The 24301-nt window shown below is 40.4% G+C and overlaps 9 protein-coding genes across 9 annotated transcripts; 7 read left to right on the forward strand and 2 right to left on the reverse strand. All coding sequences in view use genetic code 12, as the record gives it.

Moving 5' to 3' along the window:
* Window positions 1-948: 948 nt before the first annotated feature.
* On the forward strand, window positions 949-2457 carry UTP15 (snoRNA-binding rRNA-processing protein; the record flags this gene model as incomplete). The annotated part of the gene is made up of 1 exon (XM_051753820.1): window positions 949-2457. The coding sequence occupies one exon, from the start codon at window positions 949-951 to the stop codon at window positions 2455-2457; it is 1509 nt and encodes a 502-aa protein (XP_051607203.1).
* Window positions 2458-2510: 53 nt separating this feature from the next.
* On the reverse strand, window positions 2511-3518 carry KGF57_004323 (uncharacterized protein; the record flags this gene model as incomplete). The annotated part of the gene is made up of 1 exon (XM_051753821.1): window positions 2511-3518. One exon carries the CDS (start codon window positions 3516-3518, stop codon window positions 2511-2513), a length of 1008 nt encoding a protein of 335 aa, XP_051607204.1.
* Window positions 3519-4264: 746 nt separating this feature from the next.
* Window positions 4265-5329, forward strand: KGF57_004324 (uncharacterized protein; the record flags this gene model as incomplete). Its single annotated transcript, XM_051753822.1, has 1 exon — window positions 4265-5329. One exon carries the CDS (start codon window positions 4265-4267, stop codon window positions 5327-5329), a length of 1065 nt encoding a protein of 354 aa, XP_051607205.1.
* Window positions 5330-5873: 544 nt separating this feature from the next.
* KGF57_004325 (uncharacterized protein) lies at window positions 5874-6938 on the forward strand (the record flags this gene model as incomplete). The annotated part of the gene is made up of 1 exon (XM_051753823.1): window positions 5874-6938. The coding sequence occupies one exon, from the start codon at window positions 5874-5876 to the stop codon at window positions 6936-6938; it is 1065 nt and encodes a 354-aa protein (XP_051607206.1).
* Window positions 6939-6999: 61 nt separating this feature from the next.
* MSU1 (Msu1p) lies at window positions 7000-10518 on the reverse strand (the record flags this gene model as incomplete). Its single annotated transcript, XM_051753824.1, has 2 exons — window positions 7000-10414; window positions 10511-10518. The coding sequence occupies 2 exons, from the start codon at window positions 10516-10518 to the stop codon at window positions 7000-7002; spliced, it is 3423 nt and encodes a 1140-aa protein (XP_051607207.1).
* A 181-nt stretch (window positions 10519-10699) lies between these two features.
* On the forward strand, window positions 10700-14215 carry SMC2 (condensin subunit; the record flags this gene model as incomplete). Its single annotated transcript, XM_051753825.1, has 1 exon — window positions 10700-14215. One exon carries the CDS (start codon window positions 10700-10702, stop codon window positions 14213-14215), a length of 3516 nt encoding a protein of 1171 aa, XP_051607208.1.
* A 451-nt stretch (window positions 14216-14666) lies between these two features.
* ANP1 (Anp1p) lies at window positions 14667-16058 on the forward strand (the record flags this gene model as incomplete). Its single annotated transcript, XM_051753827.1, has 1 exon — window positions 14667-16058. One exon carries the CDS (start codon window positions 14667-14669, stop codon window positions 16056-16058), a length of 1392 nt encoding a protein of 463 aa, XP_051607209.1.
* A 3038-nt stretch (window positions 16059-19096) lies between these two features.
* On the forward strand, window positions 19097-20449 carry KGF57_004329 (uncharacterized protein; the record flags this gene model as incomplete). Its single annotated transcript, XM_051753828.1, has 1 exon — window positions 19097-20449. The coding sequence occupies one exon, from the start codon at window positions 19097-19099 to the stop codon at window positions 20447-20449; it is 1353 nt and encodes a 450-aa protein (XP_051607210.1).
* A 1944-nt stretch (window positions 20450-22393) lies between these two features.
* KGF57_004330 (uncharacterized protein) lies at window positions 22394-24301 on the forward strand (the record flags this gene model as incomplete). The annotated part of the gene is made up of 1 exon (XM_051753829.1): window positions 22394-24301. A coding segment is annotated over one exon (1908 nt), but the record flags the coding sequence as incomplete, so codon positions are not given.

A 24301-nucleotide genomic window follows, 5' to 3' on the forward strand; every position in this document is an offset into this window, starting at 1 on the left:
TCTTTTGAATGTGTATGCAAATGATTGATCTCTCTCCAGCATATTTTTTCTTTTTTTGTTTACACTTCGTACCTTAAATTTACAAAACATACTTTGCATTGTGAGCATTGACAGAGGAATGGTCACTTTCAGAAAAATAGGCATACAATGATTGGACTCTTCTATGTTACTTTCTCTAGCCCACAGCTCTATGTAATCTGTACATCTGTAAAGTTACAGTTCACTCTAGCATAGTTGCTACACATCGAGAGGTGATAATGTTTCAAATGCACACGCGGACTTATGCCTTTGTGACCCACAGGGATAGTGTCGGCCGAAGTAAAACATTGGGTAACTGGAGACATACAATATGCACACAGTGTTGCTGTGGGGGGGGGGACGGAATCAGTTCCAATGGCAAGTTCTTGTTGGGCTAGAGAAATGTCTCACATTAGCTTTGTTGTGGCGAATTTCTGCCACTTAATCTTTCGTCGTGGCTGTCTCTCGTGTAAGAAAACACCTGCAAATTAGCACACAATCTACCATGTTCGGCATGGGATTGTTAAAAATTGTAGAATAAAAACTTGTAAATATTTTGGGGCGGCTGGGATGTTGTTCTAGCCTCAAGATTTCACCGTTACGCTAACTATATATTTTTTTCCTGAATTCTATTGCAAAATACTAAAAACAAAGTCAAAATTAACCTAATTACAACTTAACAGGCTAGTGAATGTATCAACGAAATACCAAAGTTGTGTATAAAACTCTGATCTTATTGAGTGTCTCCTCACATGCTATTCAATACAATCTTGAGTTCCAAGGAAGTTGCGCAGTACCATCTTCTCATGAGCTTGTCACGTGAAGGTCTTCGCTAGCTCTGAAAAAAAAAAAAAAAAAAAATAAAAATCGTAAAATTAGATGAGTCGGTAGTACATCACCCTAATCACCAACTAACTACACTCATCGTATATGTCATCAGCAAGACAAGGAATACCGCAGGTGAGGAACCCAACATTGGTGTCACAAACCACACCCGAACAAAGATATTGGCGAAGCTACATCAGCCCACAGCTAATCAAAGAGAATCACTCGATAAACCACATTGAATTCAACCCGGCTTCGCCCTATGACTTTGCTGTCGTCTCATCCACTAGAATACAGATTTTTTCTTCCAAAACCAGACAAATAATCAAGACCTTCTCTCGATTCAAAGACGTGGTTTACTCTTGTAATTTCCGTTATGATGGGAAACTACTTTGTGCATCCGATGCTAGTGGTCTTGTATCCATTTACGATAGTTATCAACCTCGGAACTTGTTGGTGAGTTTAAACCCGTTACTGCATCCTACTCACGTCTCCAAATTCCACCCGACTATTGGATCCAATTTGATAACTGGTTCCGATGATCGAATTTTACGAGTGTGGGACATTTCACAAACTTCTCAAGGTCCAATCCAAGCTTTTGATGATCTGCATCATGGCGATTATATAAGAAGTGTCAACTTTGTCCCCGGAGATTCGAATTTGGTGATCACGGGTTGTTATGATGGGATGGTACGAGTATTTGACACCAGGGATTCGTCGGGCGCAGTTGCTTCTTTTAACCAAGAAAACCCCGTGGAGGACGTACTTGCCATCAATGCAAGCACCATAGTCAGTGCTGGTGGTCCACACGCCAAAATTTGGGATTTGACGAGAAACTCGCAAATACACCAATTGAATAATTTCACGAAATCAACCACATGTCTTTACGATACAAAGGAGAAAGGGTTGCTAATTGGTTCGTTGGATGGCCATGTCAAGGTCTTTGACTACAATACAACCAACTGGGACGTGAAGTTCGGGTGGAAGTTTGGAAGTGGTGGAGTCTTGACATGTGGCGTATCTCCGTCTAATTACAAACATTTCGTTACTGGTTTGACATCAGGATTGATTTCAATACGTACAAAGACAACAGAACCAAAAGTAAAACAAGGTGTCAAGCAAGAGACGAGCAATGCTTATGCCCGCATGATGAAAGGCAGAGACTACAAGGGAGAGGAGGAGTATGAAATTGTAAATAATACCAGTGCACCACAAACCAAGAAATTAAAACAATTTGAAAAATACTTGAACAGCTTCAAATGGAGCGAAGCATTGGATAGCGCTTTTGCTCCAGGGTTACCCAAGGAACACACAATTACCATTTTGAATGAATTGAAAACTAGAGGAAAGACTAGGGTGGCCTTATATGAACGAGATGAAATCTCGTTATTGCCTATGATCCAATGGTTTACCAAAAACCTTGAAGATGTTAGATCTTTCAACCTTATAAGTGATTACATTGCTGTGATTTTGGAAATGTATGGGTCAATGATTGATAGAAGCGTTGTGTTGGAGGAGAGTTTTAGTGTCCTTTTACGTAAAATTGAGCAGGAAATTGACAAGTGCAAAGAAGCTACTGAAATCAATGGTATGTTGGAGCTATTGACTGTATAGAGAGATACAAAGATACGAAAAAGCATAATAGAAACCACATTTGTATTACCTCTTTACCACTTGCGCCTTCTTTTCCGTTTCTTCATCTCTAGCAGCTTGGCCTTTTCAGCCTCACCCACTTGCCTACAACCTTCAGAACAATACCATGGTATTTTGCCAGTGGTGTATTTCAACGCTTCAACCCGATTCAATAAACCAACACATTTGTAATGAAACCATTCACCATTGGGACACGACGCTTCATTGTCACATGCAATCATATCGCCCAACGATGGTTGATGACAAAAACAATACCGTTTGTTATCTTCATCCTCGTCTTCATCCATGCCGACTTGCTCAGTCACCTGCGGCATGGGCCCTGCCTGCTGTTGTATAAGTTTCTTTTCCTTCTTTGGTAGCAGCGGATCTGCCCGTTTTGAAATTGTCTTCAATCGTGATTGTGTTGCGCTACTATTCTTCTTTACCACGTTCCTGCCCTTTGGTTTCACGACTTTGTCCTGCTTCGGAATCTTCAACACCAACTTTATGCCCGACTTTGCCGCCGACTTGCCACCACTCTTATGCAGCTCCTTTTGAGAATGTTTTCGATGCTCAACCGCCGCTTCCACCTGTGACACCAACGGATGCTCTTTATAATGCTGTTTCAATTGCTTGCGAAGTAGATCTTGCGCTTCTGACTCCGGCCGACTTGTCATTTGAGCTACTCCGCTGCGCCTCTCCTTAATCGACTTCAACTGCGTAATCTCATTTTCCAAATGCAACTTGTGAATAATCATTTGGTTATTTAGCGTCTTGCCCTCTTGGATCGTCTCATTGTACAAATGTCGAATGTTTTGTTTCAAGTCGTATATTCTGTCCATTTCCGAATGCGGTATGCTTCCAGTTGTCTGATATCTCCGTAGTATATTATGCAACTCTTGTTTGAGTTTATCGATTTTGATGTTGCAAGATTGGATCAACCAGAGTGATCGTATGACGTCGCATGGAAGGTGGTCGATTGTGGATAAGAATGAGTTTTGGAGCTGGTGTGAAGCGTACCTCTCAGCCTCTTCTTGGTCCATGATGAATATGTTGGTAAAAGGTAGGCACTGTACTAAAGAGTCGGGTAAAATGTGTATAGTTGTTTACATTGGAAAAGAAATATTTGCGCGCGCTAATGTGTGACTTCGATACTTTATCAGCGTGTGCGAAAAGATAGCTCGTAGCTCCAGTAAACGCCTTTGCATAGAGCCCGGAAGGACTGTTCCTATAAACTAGTCTTTGTGTGTGTGTGTGTGATTGCAGCATGCATTCATTAGTACCTATCGGAAGTTGCCTGCGCTTTGTAAAGTACGTGCCATCATTGCGACGACCGACATAGCTAGCCAGGTTTACAACGAGACTACTAGTGTCAATCAGATCCCGGGATCATCCATACATCCCCTACTAAACCACTAAACCAATGTGCCTCGCATATATCGATTCTAGACACTGCACCAGTTCCACACACAGCTAAGGAGGTATTTTTCCCGTAATTTAACGAATGACGCAAAGAAAAGAAAAATAGACAAGAGAAAGCCAAGAATATAACCACTATAAATGTAAATTACATTACATTGTATTACTACCTGCATTAACTACTAGCAAAAATGTTACTACGAAATACAATTATGCTTCCACATGGGGTAATGGCAAAATTTCTCGAGTAAAAATGTATTTAACGATGGCTAAGGTATCCAACTAGTCCTTTGTTGTGTGTTGTTTCATTGCATAAATATTGACCATAGCGCCAATATCACCATCAACATCGTAGCACGAGCTCATCATCATGGACACCATATACATAAGGCGAGATACCGCGGATACTTGCACTAGTGATAATTCATACAACGGGAAATATTGGCCTGCCAGAGTCTCGTCTGTTCTAGTGTTGTTTGTGGTTTCCGCTTTGGGAGCATTTACGCCCTTGTTGGCGGCGTATTCAACCGTATTCAGAATACCGGCATATGTTTTCGATGCAATCAAGTATTTTGGAAGTGGTGTGATTATAGCCACTGGTTTCATCCACTTGTTGGCGGAAGCAGCTGAGAATTTAAGCAATGACTGCTTGGGCTCCCCTTTTACCGAGTATCCATTTGCCGAGGGTATTGCATTGATTGGTGTCTTTTTCATCTTCACTTTTGACCTTGTGGCCCATCAAAGGCTAGCTGTAAAAACTAAGGCACTTCAAGAGGAAAGCGAGCTTGGTCTTTCCTCGATGGAATTTGTAGCATTTGGAGGTAGATGCAATCGGTGTCCACAAGACGAGGGGCAAGGATCAGTCTTGTCCATCAAACACACAGATGGATCAACGGAAATCAGGGAAGCGGAGAACACGCAAGACTTGTCCAAGCTTGAGAGCATGTACCAAAAGATTTTGAACTGCGTGGTGCTTGAGTGTGGTATTGTTTTACATTCGGTATTTGTAGGGTTGTCAGTAACCATAGCAGGAGATGATTTTATTTCCCTTTACATTGCAATCTGTTTCCATCAGTTTTTTGAAGGCTTGGGTCTTGGCACAAGGTTTGCAACGACTCAGTGGCCAACGCGGAAACGGTACGTTCCGTGGGTCATGGCACTTGCGTACAGTTTGACCACACCGATTGCAGCCGCCATTGGATTGGTTGTGCGCCAAAGCTACCCCTCTGGCTCGCGAACAGCGTTGATTACTACGGGGGTTTTTGATGCTGCTTGTGGAGGCATATTAATTTACAATAGCATTGCCGAGTTGATGGCATATGATTTCATGTATTCTGGGGATTTTAAGAATAAGCCAATCAAAAAGATTGTGATTGCATTTTTGTATTTAAGCTTGGGTGCATTTGCAATGGCCCTAATTGGAAAGTGGGCATAATTTTTATAGAAGATATAAGAGGGGAGACAAGGAGAAGAAAAAAAACCCGTTCTCAGTTGTACCACAGTTTCTTTTTGCAGTCGTTTTGAAGTTTCTTTTTTTTACCAAATCTAATTTTTCTTCGTAAATGAGACACAGAAAAAAAGAAATTGAAGTGAAGTAAAATATTTCCACAACGCAATTCCGTGATTTGCAGCCTACAGCTACTTGCATAGAAGAATGATATACGAGATGCTACAATGCTGCTCTGTGTGACTCAGAAATTGGAAAAAAAAAGAAAAAACAAAAAAAAGAAAAAAGAAAAAGGAAAACATTCTAGAAACATTCGACATGGGCACTTCAAATGTAATCGCACCATTATGATCAAGCACATCTGTTCCATCAGTCATGTTTGACTCAACTGTCTTTCGATATTTTTTGTTCATTTCTTTTTCACGACTGCTGTGCGCTTTGCTATAAAGCACCTTCAAACTCGCCTGCCCTTGGGTCATTTAACCTTAATGGACTTCATCACAAACCAACCTATGGTTATCAAACATCAAACATGATTGACTTAGTTTCGAGACAAACTACATATGATAGTTGCCTAGAAGGTAATTTCTACAATGGAAAACATTTTGCAGCCAGAATCTCAGCCGTCCCCGTCTTGTTTGTCCTTTCGGTTGTCGGATCCTTTGCACCGCTAGTCGCTGCTTACTCAAGAAAATTCCAAATACCAGAATGGATATTCAACGGCATCAGGTATTTTGGAAGTGGTGTGATTATAGCCACTGGATTTATACACTTGATGGCAGAGGCAGCTGCGGCATTGAGTAACACGTGCTTGGGCCCACCATTCACTGATTATCCCTTTGCCGAGGGTATAGCATTGATTGCGGTATTTTTCATCTTTTTTTTCGATATTGTTGCTCATTACAAGTTGTCAAACAAGGCAAAAGCACGAATTGACGGCGAGAAGCACTGTAATCTCCCGATTGGATTTGAATCAGTTACGGGAGAACCATCCACTAATATTTGTCGAGCATGCGAGCCTATTGAAGAAGATCAAGAGTCGAAAGCGTCAAAGAAATCATCCGACATTGAAATCAATGAACGCAACCTCTCCAAACTTGAGAGCTTGTACCAACAGATCTTAAACTGTGTTGTGTTGGAATGCGGTATTGTTTTGCATTCAATCTTTGTTGGGTTGTCATTAGCTATTGCAGGAGATGAATTTGTCACCTTGTACATAGCAATAGGCTTTCACCAGCTTTTCGAAGGTTTGGGTCTTGGCACACGATTTGCAACTACTCAATGGCCAAAGGGTAAGAGATATGTACCATGGCTCATGTCGCTTGCTTATAGCTTAACGACCCCTTTTGCTTGTGGCGTGGGATTGATTGTTCGTGAAACATATCCAGCTGGATCACGAACCTCATTGATTACTACGGGTACTTTCGATGCTACATGCGCCGGAATCTTGATCTACAATAGTATTGCCGAGTTGATGGCATTTGACTTTATGTATTCTGGCGACTTCAAAGATAAGTCCATTAAGAAGTTGTTGTTTGCGTACCTTTACTTGAGCTTGGGTGCTTTTGCAATGGCATTTATCGGAAAATGGGCATAGAATTGAAGCCACACAGTTTATAGATTTTAAAGTTATATATACAGGTTATTATTTTTAAAATTCATCTATATTCAAATACCAATTGATTCTCTATCACATCAATCTTTTTTAAACGCAACTTTGAGTTGTCAAGTAACCCCCCAACTACTATATCTCCAGCGTTTACGCCCTCCAACAATTCTTGACTAACTTCAACATGCGCATTGACACTTGAGAAGGTTTGCAAGTTTACAGCAACTGTCGTATCTTTTCTTGGATTGGATCGAAGCGACAACTTTAATCCTAATTTCTCAGCCAAATTGCCGCCATTTTGCTCATTAAAAGCCTTCAAGAAAAGCAACTGCCAGAAAGTTACGGACTGTCTTTGTAAGTCTCTAACAATATCATTTCTAGCATTCAATCTGGAAACGATACCAGCAATAGATTCATCAGCAATTGTTGTTCTTCCAAGAATATGATCCTGGATTTTCCACTGGTTGACCATGTCAATGAATCTTCGCAAGGGGGAAGAAATGTTTGTATACATGCTGAGCCCCATCATAAAGTGCTTATCTGGCTTGTCTGAAATGACTCCTCTTGTCAAAAACGCATAAAGATTCAACAACGTTTCTTGATCGATGTCAGTGTTTCCATCTTGAATGAGCTCCTTGTATTCCTCCAAAAGATCAGCATTGAATTTTGGATCCAATGTTCGGTACAAGATTTTTATCCCGTGTTCAGTTGCAAACTTGGCCGTCAAATGATTAGCAATGATCATATTTTCCGTGACTAATTGCGTTGACACGTTGTTTGTATTGTCTGACGAGATTTCAATGACATTGTCGCTTTTCGGAAGGCGAAACTTAAAACTGCTACATTCATGTTCCACATGTGCATCTGAGCTTTGCATTGGTCTCACAGACAACTTCTTGTTATGGCCACTATTGTACGCATTCTTTGACTCTCGGATATTCCATAATAATGTTGATATATGTTGCAATTTGATTAAATTGTCAAAATCAGCATCACCGGAAAGAGAAGTTTGTTGAAACTTTCCAATCTTTACCTTATCCTGGAGCAAGGTGTTCACAGCATCATAGGTAAAGCCTTGACGAAATCTCTTTGCAATTGCAAACCTGACCTCACTGTTTTTATAAATGTCTTTTTCGATCTTGTTCAAGAACTCGCTTTTAGCACGGTACAGATTATCATTGAGATTTGCATTCATGTATCCATCAATGTCCTTTTTGTTCAATCTATATTGCACAACAAATGTTCTTGTGTCTACCGTATCTTTTCCTAGTCCGGCAAGTTTGGAAACCATTTGAGGCAACATTGGATATACAGCTTCGGGTAGGTATACGGTTGAAGACTTTTCGTATGCAATACCACTGACAACGGATTCGGGTTTGATGTATGAGCTAGGCTCGGCTATGTGGATGGATACCACGTACTTGCCGTCCTCTTCATGTATCGAGATTCCATCGTCGATCTCGTGAGCAGTGGGGTCGTCAATACAGTATACGGGTACGTCCCTCATATCGATTCGCCTTTCTCGTAATGGGTCACTCTCGTACAAGTTCTGTGACAATGTCCATTGAGCTATACGGTCCTTTCGAGGTAGCTCGAGCACTTTATCAAAATATTCAAAGTAAGACTCTTGAAGATCAGCTCGCGGGGATATATTCTCGCCAGCCAAACTGGACTCTGCTGACCATTTCATAGGATTTACAATGACATCTTCATTCAATCTAGTCAACAAATCGTACGCTTTACCGTGTGAATATTCAAATTTGTAAAAATCATCAGAAATTGCTGCACCTTTCAACTCGAGTAATTTATCGATTCTCCTTAATAACGACACAATTGTTGTTGAGACCAATGGATCATTTTCAAACTTTCCATTAACAAACTCCTGCAATAAACTCACTACTGCATTGAACAATGCAGGAGCTTCTCTCTCTGCACGGCCAAGCACCTTGCCTGCACAGTATTGTGCCATTTGTTCTAAACCCTTTCCTCTAAGAAAGTTAATGACACGGTCCTCGTGTGAAATCTGTGCCAAGGACCAAATTGTAACCTTTGTTGGTGAAAACGATGCTTTGTCTTTTTGAACTGTCCATAACCGGCTCTGTTTCCTTAACGCAAAAAGAACAGACAAGTAGTCTATTGCAGGGAAATTCTTTGAGTCGTGATCTATCAGCTGATGTGGTGGGATACTCAAACACGACACGCCCGTGTTAGATACTGTCTGCTGCTTGCTATTCAATTTCGACAAGATTTCAAAGATCGATATAGTCCGAGGTGCGTTAATTTCGCCTGTCTCGTCATTCTGTAAAATCCTATGCAATCCTTCCAATTTTTTGTTTGTCTCGTGGACTTTTCGGAACGCGGCGTTTGATACTTCTATCAATGCACTGTGATACAATTCACGAGCTGCATTGGGTATTAAGTATGTCTGCACATTTGAATTAGTCAATAGCTGCGACGAAGCTTGAGATATAATTAAATCATTTGAATCAAATTCAGAAATTTCTCCTTCTGATTCAGTGGTGCCGTTGGGTTTAACCATCTTCTGAAATTTGGATGGCAATGACTTATCGGACCTAGTAAAGTTCGAGTCAGGTATCCCTACTGGTGGAATGTCCAAGTATTTCCGCTCCAAACTGACAAAGTTTTGTATAGTTTCAATGTACTTTTCAGGTATCGCTTGTGGTATTCTGTAGCATATATTTGAAAAGCTGGAAAATACAATCTCTCCTTTGTCTGATAAAAATGTGGCAACTCTCGAGTCAAACGACCTGGGTGTTTCGGCCACAATATACAAACGAAGACTTTCAGTTCCAAAAGTGACTAAATCTCCTACTCGCACAGGATTGTTCATCATTTTGCCGTTTATTTTCACCCTCTTGGGAAGTTGTTTGAAAAAGCCCTTCAACTCATTGACATTATCTGTACTCTTTTTCCAAGCATTTGACGGATCTTGATATTGGAGCTTTTTGGAGGTTTCTGAGCGAGTTTTGATGCTGGCAAGGATTTCTTTGTTTGGTCGATCTAAATCCAAATCGGGTTGCTCAATATCGAAATACTTGTTCTTTGTCTTGATGATATCAGCAAGCTTCGTGATGTTGAGTGTCTTGGATTCTGTTGACGTCTGACTCGGTTTCAAATCCACGTTTTCTTTGGCACTTTCACGAGCAAGCTCCTGCCCTCGCTTTATAAACGATTTCAAAGAGCTGAAATCAATATCTTTACCAGTGGACTCATTGGGAGATTTCTGATTTGATAACTCATTCAACTCGTTCTTGATGGTTGGTGGTTTACTCCATTTCAGTGACAAGTTAGGACCAGGTTGCAAATTCAGGGCACCCTTTTCACTTATCTGTGCATTGTGATTTTGCCATCGCGAACTGCTCCAGAAGGGGCTCTTTCTATGCTTCAGCTCTTGTACTGGTGTCTTCTCATCTCTTGCATTCCTCCTAGTCCTAATTGACAGACTATATTTTCCATAATGCCGCCTCAAGAGTAAGCAACTGTGTATGCATCGCCACTGATATACACCTCTAGCAGGCACCTTTGCTGTGTTTCTATACCTAATCATCGGCGCTGTATCTTAGTCTCCAACGGCATCACTTGTGTCCAAAATTTCCAGATGAGATGAAAACGCGTGCAAAGCGACTTGCAATATTTTTCTTTTATGTATTTATTTATTTTTGCGACACACAGAACAAAACGTAAACAGATTGATCTGCCCACCTTTTTCTTACAACTTTGTCAACACCATGAAAGTAGACGAGCTCATAATCGATGGATTCAAATCATATGCTACGCGTACCGTGATATCAGGTTGGGATGCACTGTTCAATGCTATCACTGGGTTGAACGGGTCTGGAAAATCAAACATTCTCGACGCCATTTGTTTCGTTCTTGGTATATCTTCCATGCAAACTGTTCGAGCATCTAATTTGCAAGACTTGATTTACAAGAGAGGTCAAGCAGGTGTTACAAAAGCGAGTGTTACTATTGTGTTTGACAATTCTGAGATTTCAAAATCGCCTATTGGCTTTGAGACGTGCACTACTATTAGTGTAACAAGGCAGATCATTTTAGGAGGCACATCAAAGTATTTGATAAATGGGCATAAAGCACAACAACAAACAGTGCTAAGTCTTTTCCAGTCTGTGCAGTTGAACATCAACAACCCCAACTTCTTGATCATGCAAGGTAAGATCACAAAGGTGCTAAATATGAGGCCAAGCGAGATTTTGTCATTGATTGAAGAGGCGGCTGGAACACGTACTTTTGAAGAAAAGAAGGGAAAGGCTAAAAAGGTTATGGCGAAAAAGGATTCCAAACTTAAGGAGATAAAGACCTTGTTGGAGGAAGAGATTGAACCTAAATTTGAAAAGTTTAGAAATGACAAGCGTGTGTACATCGAGTTCAAAAATACGGAAACTGCTTTGGAAAAGCACAGGCGTGTTGTGACAGCATTTGAATACTCAAAACTTACTCATTTGTTTACAAACAATTCTGAATTCACAGCGCAACACGAGAACAAAATTGCAGAATTACATTTGGAAGTGGATAAATTGACCCATGAGATCAATAATTTGAATCAAGATTTACAACAAGTTAAGGAACTGCGAGAAGCTAATATGAAAAAGGATGGGAAAATAAACGAGTTGGAGCATCAAGAATCCAAGTTAGCCAATGAGCTTGAGAGATTGAGAACCAAAAGAGGGTTAGTTGCGGAGGAGTTGACTAACGAAGCAGAAAAATTGGATCTGTTGAATCAGAGAGAAAAAGATTTGCAGATAGCTTTAAAGGAGAGTGAATCGTCATTCAAGAGTCATGAAAGCAAACACGAGGCTTCAAAGAGAGAGCTCACGTTATTGAAGGAGCAGTTTGAAAAGAAACAGGAGTTGTTGGCTGGGTTGAGTACCGGTTTATCATCTAAAGGTGGAGTCTCAACGGGGTACGCGTCTCAGCTCAGTGATGTCAAAAATAAACACAGCTCCTCCTTGAGTCAAATTGAGCAAAACAAGCTAAAGATGGAGCATCTTGTGCAAGGATTGAAGGCGGATGAACCAAAACTTGCAAAGGCAAAGGAAGAGTTTGACAGGTTCATAGCCAATGTTAAAGGCATCGAAGGAGAGATTGGAAATAGAGAAGCCGAGTTGGGTAAAGCCATGGGTTCGAATACTATAAACATTGACAAAATACGCGAAAGGGAATTTGAACTCAAATCTCAACAAGACAAACTACTTAGAGAGTTGAATTACATGAAGCAAAGTCTACGAGGCCTTGATTTCTACTATGAGAAGCCGTACCCAAATTTCGATGTCCGTTTAGTTCAAGGTGTTGTTGCTCAGTTGTTCGATTTACCGGAATCTTCATATGACAAGGCTATCGCCTTGCAGACGTGTGCTGGTGGAAGGTTGTACAACGTGGTAGTCCAAACAAGTGAGGTTGCGTCACAATTGCTAGAACGTGGGCGTTTGAGGAAAAGGGTGACCATGATTCCTTTGGATAAAATTAACCCTAATGTCTTGGGTGCGGCGGTTGTTGAAAAAGCTCAAGAGATTGCGCCAGGGAAGGTTGAATTGGCGCTAAATTTGATTGAATATGACCAAGAAATCCACAAAGCCATGCAGTATGTATTCGGTACTACGTTCATTTGTGCCGATCCAGATGCAGCCAAAAAAGTCACTTTTGATCCTCAAGTTAGGACCAGATCAATAACAGTTGAAGGTGATACCTATGATCCCGAGGGTAATATATCTGGAGGTTCACGCCGAAACAATACAGCATTATTGCTTGCATTAAAGGATTACAACAAGGTCCTTAAAAAGTTGAACGTTGTTGATGACGAGTTGTATCAAATAAAGGAAGACGTTGACAACTGGGAGAGAGGTTTACAAGAAACGGGTGGGTTGAGGAAAGAACTTGAAATGAAAAAGTATGAGTTGTCATTGCTTCAAAGGAAGCTTGAGAGCAATCAAGCTTCGTCATTTTTGAAATCGAATGAGGAGAGGAAACGCGAGATTGAAAAGTTGGCTAGAGAGATTGAGCTGTTGGAGAGTGATTGTTTTCAATTCGAGTCAGAGATTAAACAGATTGAAAAAGATATGCAAGAGTTTAATAATGACAAGGGCAGCAAAATTTCTCAATTGAAACATGAAATAAAGGAGATGAAACTAATATTGGACAAAAAGCAAAAGGAAATGGCATTGGAGACTGAAAATTTTCAAGTTCTACAATGGGAGACTGAACAGCAACAAAATGAGTTGAAAGAAGTTCAAGCTCAGCTTTCAGGCACTCAGCAAAATATAAACGAGCTCAAGATAAAGGATCAACAGGATCTGGACGCCCAAGAGAGAATGGAGAGAGAGTTGGCTCTTGTAAAGGCGCAAGTTGCTGAAGAGAAATCCAGTTTGGCGGGGCTCGACGACGAACTCAATGAATTGACCAAAATAATAGCTGCCAAAACGAAAAGAGCTGAAAATTTGAAGGTGAAGATCAAAAGCATCAACTTTGAATTGGAGAAATCGCGCAATGCCACAACTGATCTACGTAAGAGGTTGGATCAAATAATGAGTGATCACGAATGGGTATTGGATATGCGTGCGGTGGATCATGAAGTATCAGAACATAGGAACTTGAATCTTGAAGAAGCAAAGGAGCAGTTGGCTCAGTTGGAGGAAAAATTTCAGGCAATGAGACGTAAGGTGAATGTCAATGTGATTAGTATGATTGAGGAAAACGAGAAAAGAGAAGCTTCATTAAAGTTAAAGATTAAAACAATTGAAAAAGACAAGACCAAGATCGAGTCAACGATTGAAAAGTTGAATGGTGAAATAAGGAAAGCATTGAACGGAACTTATCAGAAAGTGTCGGAAGACTTTGGTCAGATCTTTGCTGACTTACTTCCTGGGTCATTTGCAAAGTTGGTTCCGGTCAACATGATGGATGTCACAGAAGGTCTCGAAGTTAAAGTGAAACTTGGCCCAGTTTGGAAAAATAGTTTGTTGGAGTTATCCGGTGGTCAACGGTCCCTTATAGCCTTGTCCTTGATTATGGCCTTGCTTCAATTCAATCCAGCACCAATGTACATCTTAGACGAAGTTGATGCAGCGTTGGATCTTTCGCATACCCAAAACATTGGTCATTTGATCAAAACCAGATTCAAAGGATCTCAGTTTATTGTTGTCTCGTTGAAGGAGGGAATGTTTACCAATGCCAACAGAGTGTTTAGGACTAGATTCCAGGATGGTACCTCTGTTGTATCTGTGATGTAAGAGAATAAAATATTATATAAATCTGTATATTTTTGACACCATGCATAAAGTTACAGTTACATTGTAAGGAAAAGGCACTTGGTAGTGCCGCATCAAAACGTTGACAAAACAAGAGAAAAGAGAAAGAAAAAAAGAAAAAAAGAAAAAAAGAAAAAAAGAAAAAAAGAAAAAAAGAAAAAATTCGCGAATTAATTGTCTTTGGATCATTCCCAAACAAAACACCAAAGTTTTAGGAAGGTCCTTATTAGTGTTTGCAACAAAGAAGAACACTCTTGAGCATATATCATCACGAGTAACTGATTTGAGTCTGTAACTCAGTAGTACAAGACGATTATAGACATTGCAAACTGCGTCACCAAATAGCGTTCAAACACATACCGCTGTGTGGTTATCAATTCAACAAAATAGCATTTCTGCATAAACATTCATTCGCTAATATACATACACATCCATGCCACCATCAAGAGCATCTACACCCCAGTCCATGCAAGTGACACCATACGACTACTATGACGATTCGAAAGGGAAACTACAGAAGTCAAACTCCTTCATACTTCGCCTAGCGAATCAAGGTCGCAACATACTTCTATCCATAGTCGTGTTTATATTATTATGTTTACTCATAACAAGCAATGTGTTGAGACCATCACATTACACTCCTCAGTTGAAAGGACTAGATAATGTGTCCTTTTTTGACTTGGCTAATTATGAGGGATCACCCAATGGATGGCAGTATGATGAACGAGTATTGTTTTGCGTGCCATTAAGAGACGCTGCTGCACACTTGCCAATGTTTTTCAACCATATGAAGAAGTTGACGTACCCACATAACCTCATAGATTTGGCATTCTTGGTCAGTGACTCCAAAGATGATACGATGGGCGAGTTGATGAGACACTTGAATGAAATTCAACTGGATCTCAACACCGAGATGCGTTTTGGTGAGATTGAAATATTCGAAAAGGATTTTGGACAGATTATTGGCCAGAGTTTCAGTGACAGACACGGATTTGCTGCACAGGGTCCAAGAAGAAAGTTGATGGCCCGTGCTAGAAATTGGTTATGGTCAGTGGCTTTAAAACCACATCATTCTTATGTATACTGGAGAGACGCCGATGTTGAGACGGTGCCGCCAACAATTTTGGAGGATTTAATGCATCATGATAAAGATGTGATCGTGCCCAATGTATGGCGTCCCTTGCCTGACTGGTTAGGAAATCAGCAGCCATACGATTTGAACTCGTGGCAGGAAAGTGATGGGGGTCTACAATTGGCAGAGACTCTAGATGAAGATGCCTGTATTGTTGAGGGTTATGTTGAATATCAGACTTGGAGACCTCACTTGGCATATTTGCGTGATCCGTATGGTGACCCTGAAGTGGAGATGGACTTGGATGGAATTGGTGGAGTATCCATCTTGACCAAGGCCAAAGTTTTCCGCACAGGCTCACATTTCCCGGCATTTTCGTTTGAGAAACATGCAGAAACAGAAGCTTTTGGTAAATTGAGTAAACGAATGGGATATTCAGTTGTTGGGTTACCTCACTATGTCATATGGCATATTTACGAGCCAAGTAGTGACGATTTGAAGCATATGGAATGGATGGCATTAGAGGAGGTGCGTCAGCAAGAAGAAGCCAAAATAAAGAAAGTGTATGATAAAGTGTGGGACAAGGCATTTGAAGATGTGCAAAACGAATGGAGTAAAGAGCGGGCCAGGGTCTTGAAAAACACCGATATGTCAAAGTATCGTAAGATTCATGTTGACTGGTCAGGTTCTGATGATTTTGATATTGATGCCAAGTTGAAGAACGATAAGAAATTGGCCGACTTTAATCCGTAGTTTTTGGAGGAGAGAGGTTTTTTGGGTAAATGTAATATATAACGGATCAGAGGATTGAATCAAGATAACCAACCACTGTTCAGGTAAGAAGCCAGTTCGTAGACTACCTTGGTGGTTGAGAGAGCATTGTAGATCTCTATACATTAAGATCAGTCCCTTATCTACGTTGGCCTTCTTTGCGATACATGGAATATGACCTTATAGTTCCAATCGAGTAAGGCAATGAACTCTTTCTGTAAACTTAGAATTGACAAATGTAACATGAAACGCACGTACAACCAAGACCGATACGCCGTTTGTTAGAAGATTAATGTTGCACTCCAGAGAGAGATAGGCTTGCACACAAAACGAGAATTAGGATAAAGAAAATAGTATTGCGAATAAAGAATAATCTCTGCAAATATAATAAACAACTCTATACGGGAAGTTGCGGAGCTGAAGAAGGGTTTTGTAAAGGTTGGCGGGCGGTGATAAGTAGATACGAAATGTCTTCTCCGATCAGACTTTACGCCTAGAAATCGATCCCATACATGAATCCAAAGTCAATTAGATCGGCACTTTCTTCTCCGATATCAATAGGGGTAAAACTGAGCTAATAAACGTATTGTGGAAGAAACAATTGATGACAAATACAACACAATGGCATTGCGTTTGTGTGTGTGTGTGTGTGTGTGTGTGTTTGTGTGTGTGTGTGTGTTTGTGTGTGTGTGTATGTGTGTATGTGTGTATGTGCTTTTCAATTGTAGTGCATCAAGCAAACGTTTTGAGAGCATCGATACATACGCGCCACACATACGAAGTAAAAAAAAGATCACCAAAGAGCTTATTGTGATCTATTGTTACAAGACCGCCCAGAAAATCAATATTTTTTCAAAGTGCAGCTTTCAAAAAAATAAAATAAAATAAAATAAAACGTGGGCAGAACTAAAAATACACTATGCAGAGACTCTAACTTTTTGATAGAACAATCAATGCATTGGGCTCCTCTATGCAGCGCCCAAAACTGAGATTCGAAAACACACACAATCGGTTTAATCTACATTGCGATTAGCAACACTACTACCTACTAGCATTGCAGAGAAAGCGTGCTTAGTTGACAGACTCACAGATTGCAAGGTGAGAGTGTGAATTGCTGGTATTTTTTTCTGAAGAAAGTGAAATTACTGACACAAAAACATGTGCTAATGGTGTTGAGAACAGTGCAATTGGCACTGGCCTGTTGTGGTAACAATTTGTTCCAGATTCGTTGACAGTGCAGAATTGGTGTCCCCCGTTAACAATAGAGGACAAATACAACAGCGGGTGAACGAATGAACGAGGCCGAAGCCGAACTCTTTAGAGTGATTTTATTGTTCTTACTTCACTCGTCTCGAAGAGGCGCTGGAATTTCATTTCATGAAAATTGTACACAAAATGGCCAATGGTTATGAGGTCACACAACTGGATTGTGTGGGTGAAATCAAAGTTTGGTCAATGCAACCAAAAAGAACGTGTATGGTAAAAACACTGAAAGGGGGACAGCACAGAAAACAAAAGCTCAACTGGAGAAAGTTGAATACTTAAATGATAGCGTGGCTATGCATGAATGTGTACTTTTATTTAGACCATCTTACGGCAATAATTGATGACTTTAGATGTATTGAAAGGTTCTTTGTGTGTGGCAAAAAAGTCAAATTTGCCAAATCTGCACTTTTGTCTTCATTTGTAATTGCTACTCCTAAATTGAACGTGTCTATCGCAAAACTAAAAACTTTTTTCCTTTTTTTTTTTCTCTTTTCTCTTTTCTCGTACATTCGTACTTTGTTATCAATTTGTATTCTCAGAGGTATCAGTACTATCGTCACTGGTCAAACACACTAGAGAGGGTGTAACTACAAGGCACAGACACATACCAGTACCAAGACCGGCAATTTACAGCTACACTCCACACCAGGTCTTACCCAACCAAAATAAGCAAAGCCTTCATCAAAGTTTGTGTTGTGCTGGTTGTATTGTCCGAAAAGGGACACAAAAAGTCTTTTAGTTCAAACTAAAAACTCTAACAATTGTCAACTATGTCTTTTCATAACAATATACGTGGAGAGACTGGCCCGGCTTTAACTTTACCTTCGGGACAATGACCATACGTTCAACGATTTTGGCCTAATTAGTCAAAAAGATCCACGAATGCGGTTAAATGACAACAAACCGGACATTTACCAGTACCAAAACATGCCTACGTCTATATCTAACCAAGAGAAAAGGGGGAAACTTTTCTATAGTTAACATACACTTTCAGCAAGGCATTCACACAAAGCAGATGCGGTTTTCCTCCCTGAATCCAAGCTTTGAGCACTCAAAATCGTAGATAGTCAAACACTGGTATGCATAATCTAAGTCGTGCTCATTCGTTGCCGCATTGAAAGCCGACTCTGAACTCCTGATCCAAAATTACATGCATTGCAATTAGTTTACCCAATAGACCAATTACAATGTCGTAAACACGTGCATTGTTGAAAAACGTGTTTGGCGTATACATATCTTAGACAGCAATATAAGAGATCAGCTGCTTTGGCGGTTATTGTGAAGAAACAATAGAGCACTGACTCTGTATTGTTTACCAACAAGACACTTTTGGCTTGTCGGATCCACTGCATACCGAGTGAAGAGTACACTAAAAAAAAAAAAAAAAGGTTATGAACGGTTACATTACACAAACACAATACACTTTTTTATATAAATCCTAACCATTACAGAGCGAAATTGAGCAGCAAAACAAACACTAAATTTAACATTTGTTGGCAAAACAACAACCACAACCACAACAAGAGTAGCATAAGCTTTCTCAGGCCCACGTTTTTGTGAACTACTCCGTGCATGTTGGGTTGTTGTGTAACACCACCACGGAGGAAAAGCCATTGTTTTTTTTTTGTCTTTTTTCTAGTAGTTGCAAATAGCATTCGTATATAAATATAAATGTAGCCTCACCTTTATCTGCTTTATAATATTTTGGACAAAACCAACTACAAATTTTACCTCACATTCGCTACATTCACGCAATGAGATTCTCAACCATTGTAGCCACTTCGTTGGCTTTCTTGTCATCTGCTGTCGTCTCTCAAGATGTCGCTTGTTTAGTTGATGGTCAAACTGTCGCTGTTGTCGACTTGGACACTGGTATCTGTCCATTCTCCATTCCAGCCGGATTGCCAGCTCCTGTCTTTACCTACACTGCCGATGACGACTACAATGTCTTGTTCTACTACTCAATTGTTGACGCTACAAGATACTTTACTGATATTGTCAATGCTGGTAACATTATCAGTATCCCAGCTAGATTATTGTATGGACAAGTGGGTGCCCCATTGTACCAAGTTGCAGCTCAAGAAGAACCAGCATCAAATTCCACTGGTGCTATTAGAAAGAGACTTATGAAGGGAGCCAACTTGGAACCAGTCTCAATCGACAAGAGAGATGCTCAATCTTTGGCAGATTCTTTAAAGAGCAGAGATGGTACTTTTATTGGAGGTGCTGCCTTTGAAGTCGTTAACGCTACTGAAGCTACTACCTCATCTGGAGCTGCTGGTGCATCTGGTGTTGAAACCATCCGTTCAACTACTGTTCTCACCGAAACTGTTTCTTGCTCAACCACCACTGGAACTTCCACCTTGGCTAACGGACAAACCACCACTTTTACTTCATCATCGCCAATCTTGTCTACTGTTACTGCTCCAGTTACTTCAGTTATCACCATCACCTCATGCCACGAGGACTTGTGCCACAAGACTACCGTTGCTGCTACTTTATCTGCTGGTACAAAAACTGTTTCAGGCGTTGAAACCGTCTACACCACCTATTGTCCACTCTCATCAGTCGAAACTCCAGAATCCACCAAAGTTCTCACCACCACTGACCACGAAGGAAAGCCAACCACTGTTACTGCTGTGCCAGTCTTGACAACCGCTACTGTTGGTGGAACAGTTACCGAATACGTCACTTACTGTCCACTTTCAACCTCCGCCGGTGGAGCTCCTCCAGCAACTAGTAAGCCAGCTGCTGTCATTACTTACACCTCAGGAGGTGTAACTGTCACTTCAACCATTCACGGATCAAGTGCAAAGACTTCTGGTCCAGCTTCTGCTGCTCCATCTAGTAAGCCAGTTGCAACCACAACCTACACTTCAGGTGGTAGTGTTGTCACCTCAACCATTTACCAAACTGTTGCTGCTCAATCAAGTGGTGCTCCAGGACACTCTGGTGCTGCTGGTACAGCCACTGTTGCTGCTCAATCAGTTGCTCCAACCACCGTTGCATCTCACTCTGGTGCTGTTTCAACTTTCGAAGGTGGTGCTGCTTCTAACGGAGCCACCTACTTAGCTTTGGCCTTGATTCCTTTGGTCTACATCTTCTAAATGTAACCATTTGACCTTACCTACTTTCAAGGTTGTTTTTTTTCATTTTTCGGTGTACTTTACCATCATCACATATCAAGTTGATTATTATTTTTGCAAAATGATGTCTTTTTGTTTTGTTTTGTTTCTTTTTTTTTTTTTTTGAATTTCAGCTATTACAAGATCCTCGGGACAACATTTCTTACATCGTCTCCGAAGTTTGAAATACCTGTTGAATTCGGTACATTGCTTATTTCTTGATGCTGCTTCGATTAGAACCTTTTTCTGTAGCATTTTCACCCCTTGTTTTTAGACCCATAATTTATACTTTCAGTTCTTAATAGAGATTTTCGGTATACAATAGTATTGTAGAGTTTGTTGAGATGTGTGTAATTTCTGCGGAGCTTATCTTTTTCCAGCAAGTTTACGCAATAGAAGCGTTAATTTACCTCCACTTGCCCAGATATTATCTCGAGGGAATTTGATAGCTAACACAATACTTCTACAAGACCAATCTAGAGCATTTACTTGGTCCCGTTACTTTTTGGAATCTTTCGACTGTCTATATTCCAGGTCTGTCCTAGTGAGTACCAACTTCTATTTAAAAGTTCAAGTCCAAGCTGCTGAAACACGTTCAGCAAAGTGGATCGTGATGAAACAAGTCCACAATTCTAGACCCATATTCATCCGAGGCACTACACACCTGAAACAGTCCTTCTCAACAAGCACGTTTTAGATGCAGTAGTCCATATATATATATATAGAAAATTAAAAAGAAATTTTACCCCAGGATATTTTTCTTGGCTAATTCTTCCAATTTTGGGGCCCATTTAATAAAACACTTTAAACGTCACTACTGGAAAATCAGAAATTTTAACTAGTAAAAGTGTGAGAAGCATACTCATGGAAATTGTTACCCATTAGTATTTGGTGTCACAAAAATATTTGTTTCAGGTTTAGCCCTTTTTTTTTTTCTCCGCGATGGAAGGAAAAAAGAATAATTTTGATGTAATTTTCAACATGAATTTCTGTACGCTAGGGCAGACTCCATTTACCTTCCCAGGTTCTGTAAAAGTAGTCTACTCTCGGGGTTTACCTCAGGCTGAAATCTACTGTTTGCTCTCCTGCAAACTGCCAGAACATCACAGTCAAAGGAAGACTGGGGTCCGCTGACTAGCTTAGTTTCAGAATATTTCACCATTTGGAGTTTCATATTATCAACTCCAAATTGCTGAAACCCTTGAGTCTGCTAGCTTCATTATCTGGGAACGAGATCTCCAATCCATACTCACCAACAGGTATTTGAAAATCATAGGAAATATGCTCTTCGTTTGAAATTATCTCCCATCATTGAAAAATTCCATTATTTTTTGGTGCGTCATTTGAATTTGTGGTCAATAGTTTAGCGACTGCGTAAAGAACATGCATCGAAAATTTTTAGACTTTATTATTTGTTTCGCATTTTACACAATTCGGTGTTGACTGTAATAATATTATATCACGGGGTATTAAACTCAACTAGGTTCAAGGTAAGTACTCTCTCGAGACACTTGGTTCGTGGCCTACATGTGCATTACGAACCCATTGAAGGGCGATCGTATTCAATGGTAATTGATGTGGTTCCTTTAATATGCATTTCACAGTGCTTACAAACAAAAGAAGATTTGATACTTTTAGAGATATGTGAGTCAAAGATTCAAATTTGTAAGAGTATCCATATAATAATATGGTTTGTGTAACTTTATTATTTCAGAAACTTTTACAACCCAAAACGACGGAAGCATCGCAAATATGGTATTGTGTTCTCATAATGATGAAACACCACTTAAGGTTTAGAATAAGATCATGATTAGCATCCAAAGTCGGGATATAAAAGAAGTACACTTTTCAAGGATGTTTGAATTTCATCCTTTTCCACAAAGGGGCTAGCAGAGTACATCCCAATCTTCAACAACTCAAAAACCAATGATTTACATCCTATTACTTGCTGTTTCTTTTATTCATTCATTTGTATCGGCAACTGCTACTACCACAACTATAACAGTTCCAGATAACATCATTGAAGAGGCTACAATAAAATGGTGCCCTGCCCACGATCCAAGACCAACCGAAGATGACGAAGTTATCTATATCACTTATTATAGAACAACGACCGTATATTGGACAAGCTGGACTACAGTAACCAAATGCTCAAACGATGTTTGCTCTCAAGTTGCTACCTTAACCACAGGTACAGGTCAACCTCCCGCAGCTTCAGACGTTGTTGACCGTACAACCACATACACAGTTTTCAGTACCACTACTAATTACTACACTGACTGGAATATCATCGAATATTGTTCAAGCACTGTGGATTCACCCAGTACTTCAGTCCTTGATGAATCTATAAAACCCACGAGTGCACCAGCTATCACTTCTGCCGTTGAAGTTATCACAGGTCCAGTCACAACTACATCTTCTTCAAGCTCAGACGTAGACGACGATGTAACATTTGTTACAGTATATCAAACTACGACTTCACCTTGGACTACTTGTACTACACTCACCTCATGCTCGGATAATCGTTGTTCTTTGGTTACCTCAAGGACTGTCGATGGTGACCCATCCGAATCTGCAATGGAAAGCTCCTCTACAGAAAGTTCTGTAACAGAAGAGATTAAGGAGGTCTCTCTGTCATTAGAAGAATCAGTTACCACTTCAAGCGAGGCACTAATTTCTGAGAGCAGCTCAGAAGTACCGCTCGCAACTACAACCGAAATTGGAACTACCACAATCACCGTGACTTCATGCTCAAACAAACTATGTTCGGAAGTCAAAACAGTCACCGGTGTTATAACCGTCACTGACGACACTACTATTTACACTACGTTTTGCCCTTTGACAACATTCGAGGAAAATCTTCCATCAGAATCAAGTAGCACTTTCGACTTCATATCCGGTTACCCTTCAACTACCCTGAGCAGAAAAAGTCCATCAGTGTTTTCGTCCGAACTTCCTCATTCAATATCTTCCACCAGTGACTTCGTTGAATCTAGTTCAGATGTCATCATAACGAAAGAGGACTCAAGCACGTACTCCTCCAGCGAGGGTTATAGTATCTCCCTTGCAAATCCTAGTTCTGAGTCGATTGTTGAATCCACATTTGACAGCACCACTCAAAATTACTCAACAAATGAGTACAATCTTGTGTCTGAAAGTGACAGAACCACAAAATCCCCTTTGACAAGCGAACTTTCGTCCCCCGAGTGTCTGACTTCGATTCCACCACCGGTTGGTTCAACTTTGATGCTACCGCTTTCAACAGCCACTAGTATTGAAACAACAGTAGTCACCCTTAGTACTTGTTCAAATGACATCTGTTCCGAAGCTTCTCGTACAGTTGTTTTATCAACATTGATTACAGGTACTACAATATATGGGTGTTCATCTTCTGCCATCGAATTAGAGTCATCAACTTCCTTAGCAGCTGAAGCAAGCTCTGCAAGTATTGAATCAAGTACATCCGCTATTGAATCAAGTTCTTCCACTGAAGCAAGCTCTGCAAATATTGAGTCAAGTTCTTCCATTGTTGAATCAAGTTCTTCCATTGTTGAATCAAGTTCTTCCATTGAGTCTAGCTCCTCCACTTACACAAGTATTGCCTCTGTAACTTCTACATCAACTGAGTCATCTTCAACCCCGGTTTATTCCACCACAAGCGAGATCCATACAACTATCATCACTGTTACATCGTGTAAAGACAACAGTTGTAGCAAAGTTACGCAAACTACTGGACTCACTACTGTTACGGAGGATACAACAGTTTACACAACATATTGCCCATTGACCAGTGAGTTTGAGTCTTCGACCTCTTTAGCTGCCGAGGCAAGCTCC

Source organism: Candida theae, assembly GCF_024610275.1.
Source record: "Candida theae strain CBS 12239 chromosome Unknown scaffold66, whole genome shotgun sequence".
Classification (NCBI taxonomy): Eukaryota; Fungi; Ascomycota; class Pichiomycetes; order Serinales; family Debaryomycetaceae; genus Lodderomyces; species Lodderomyces theae.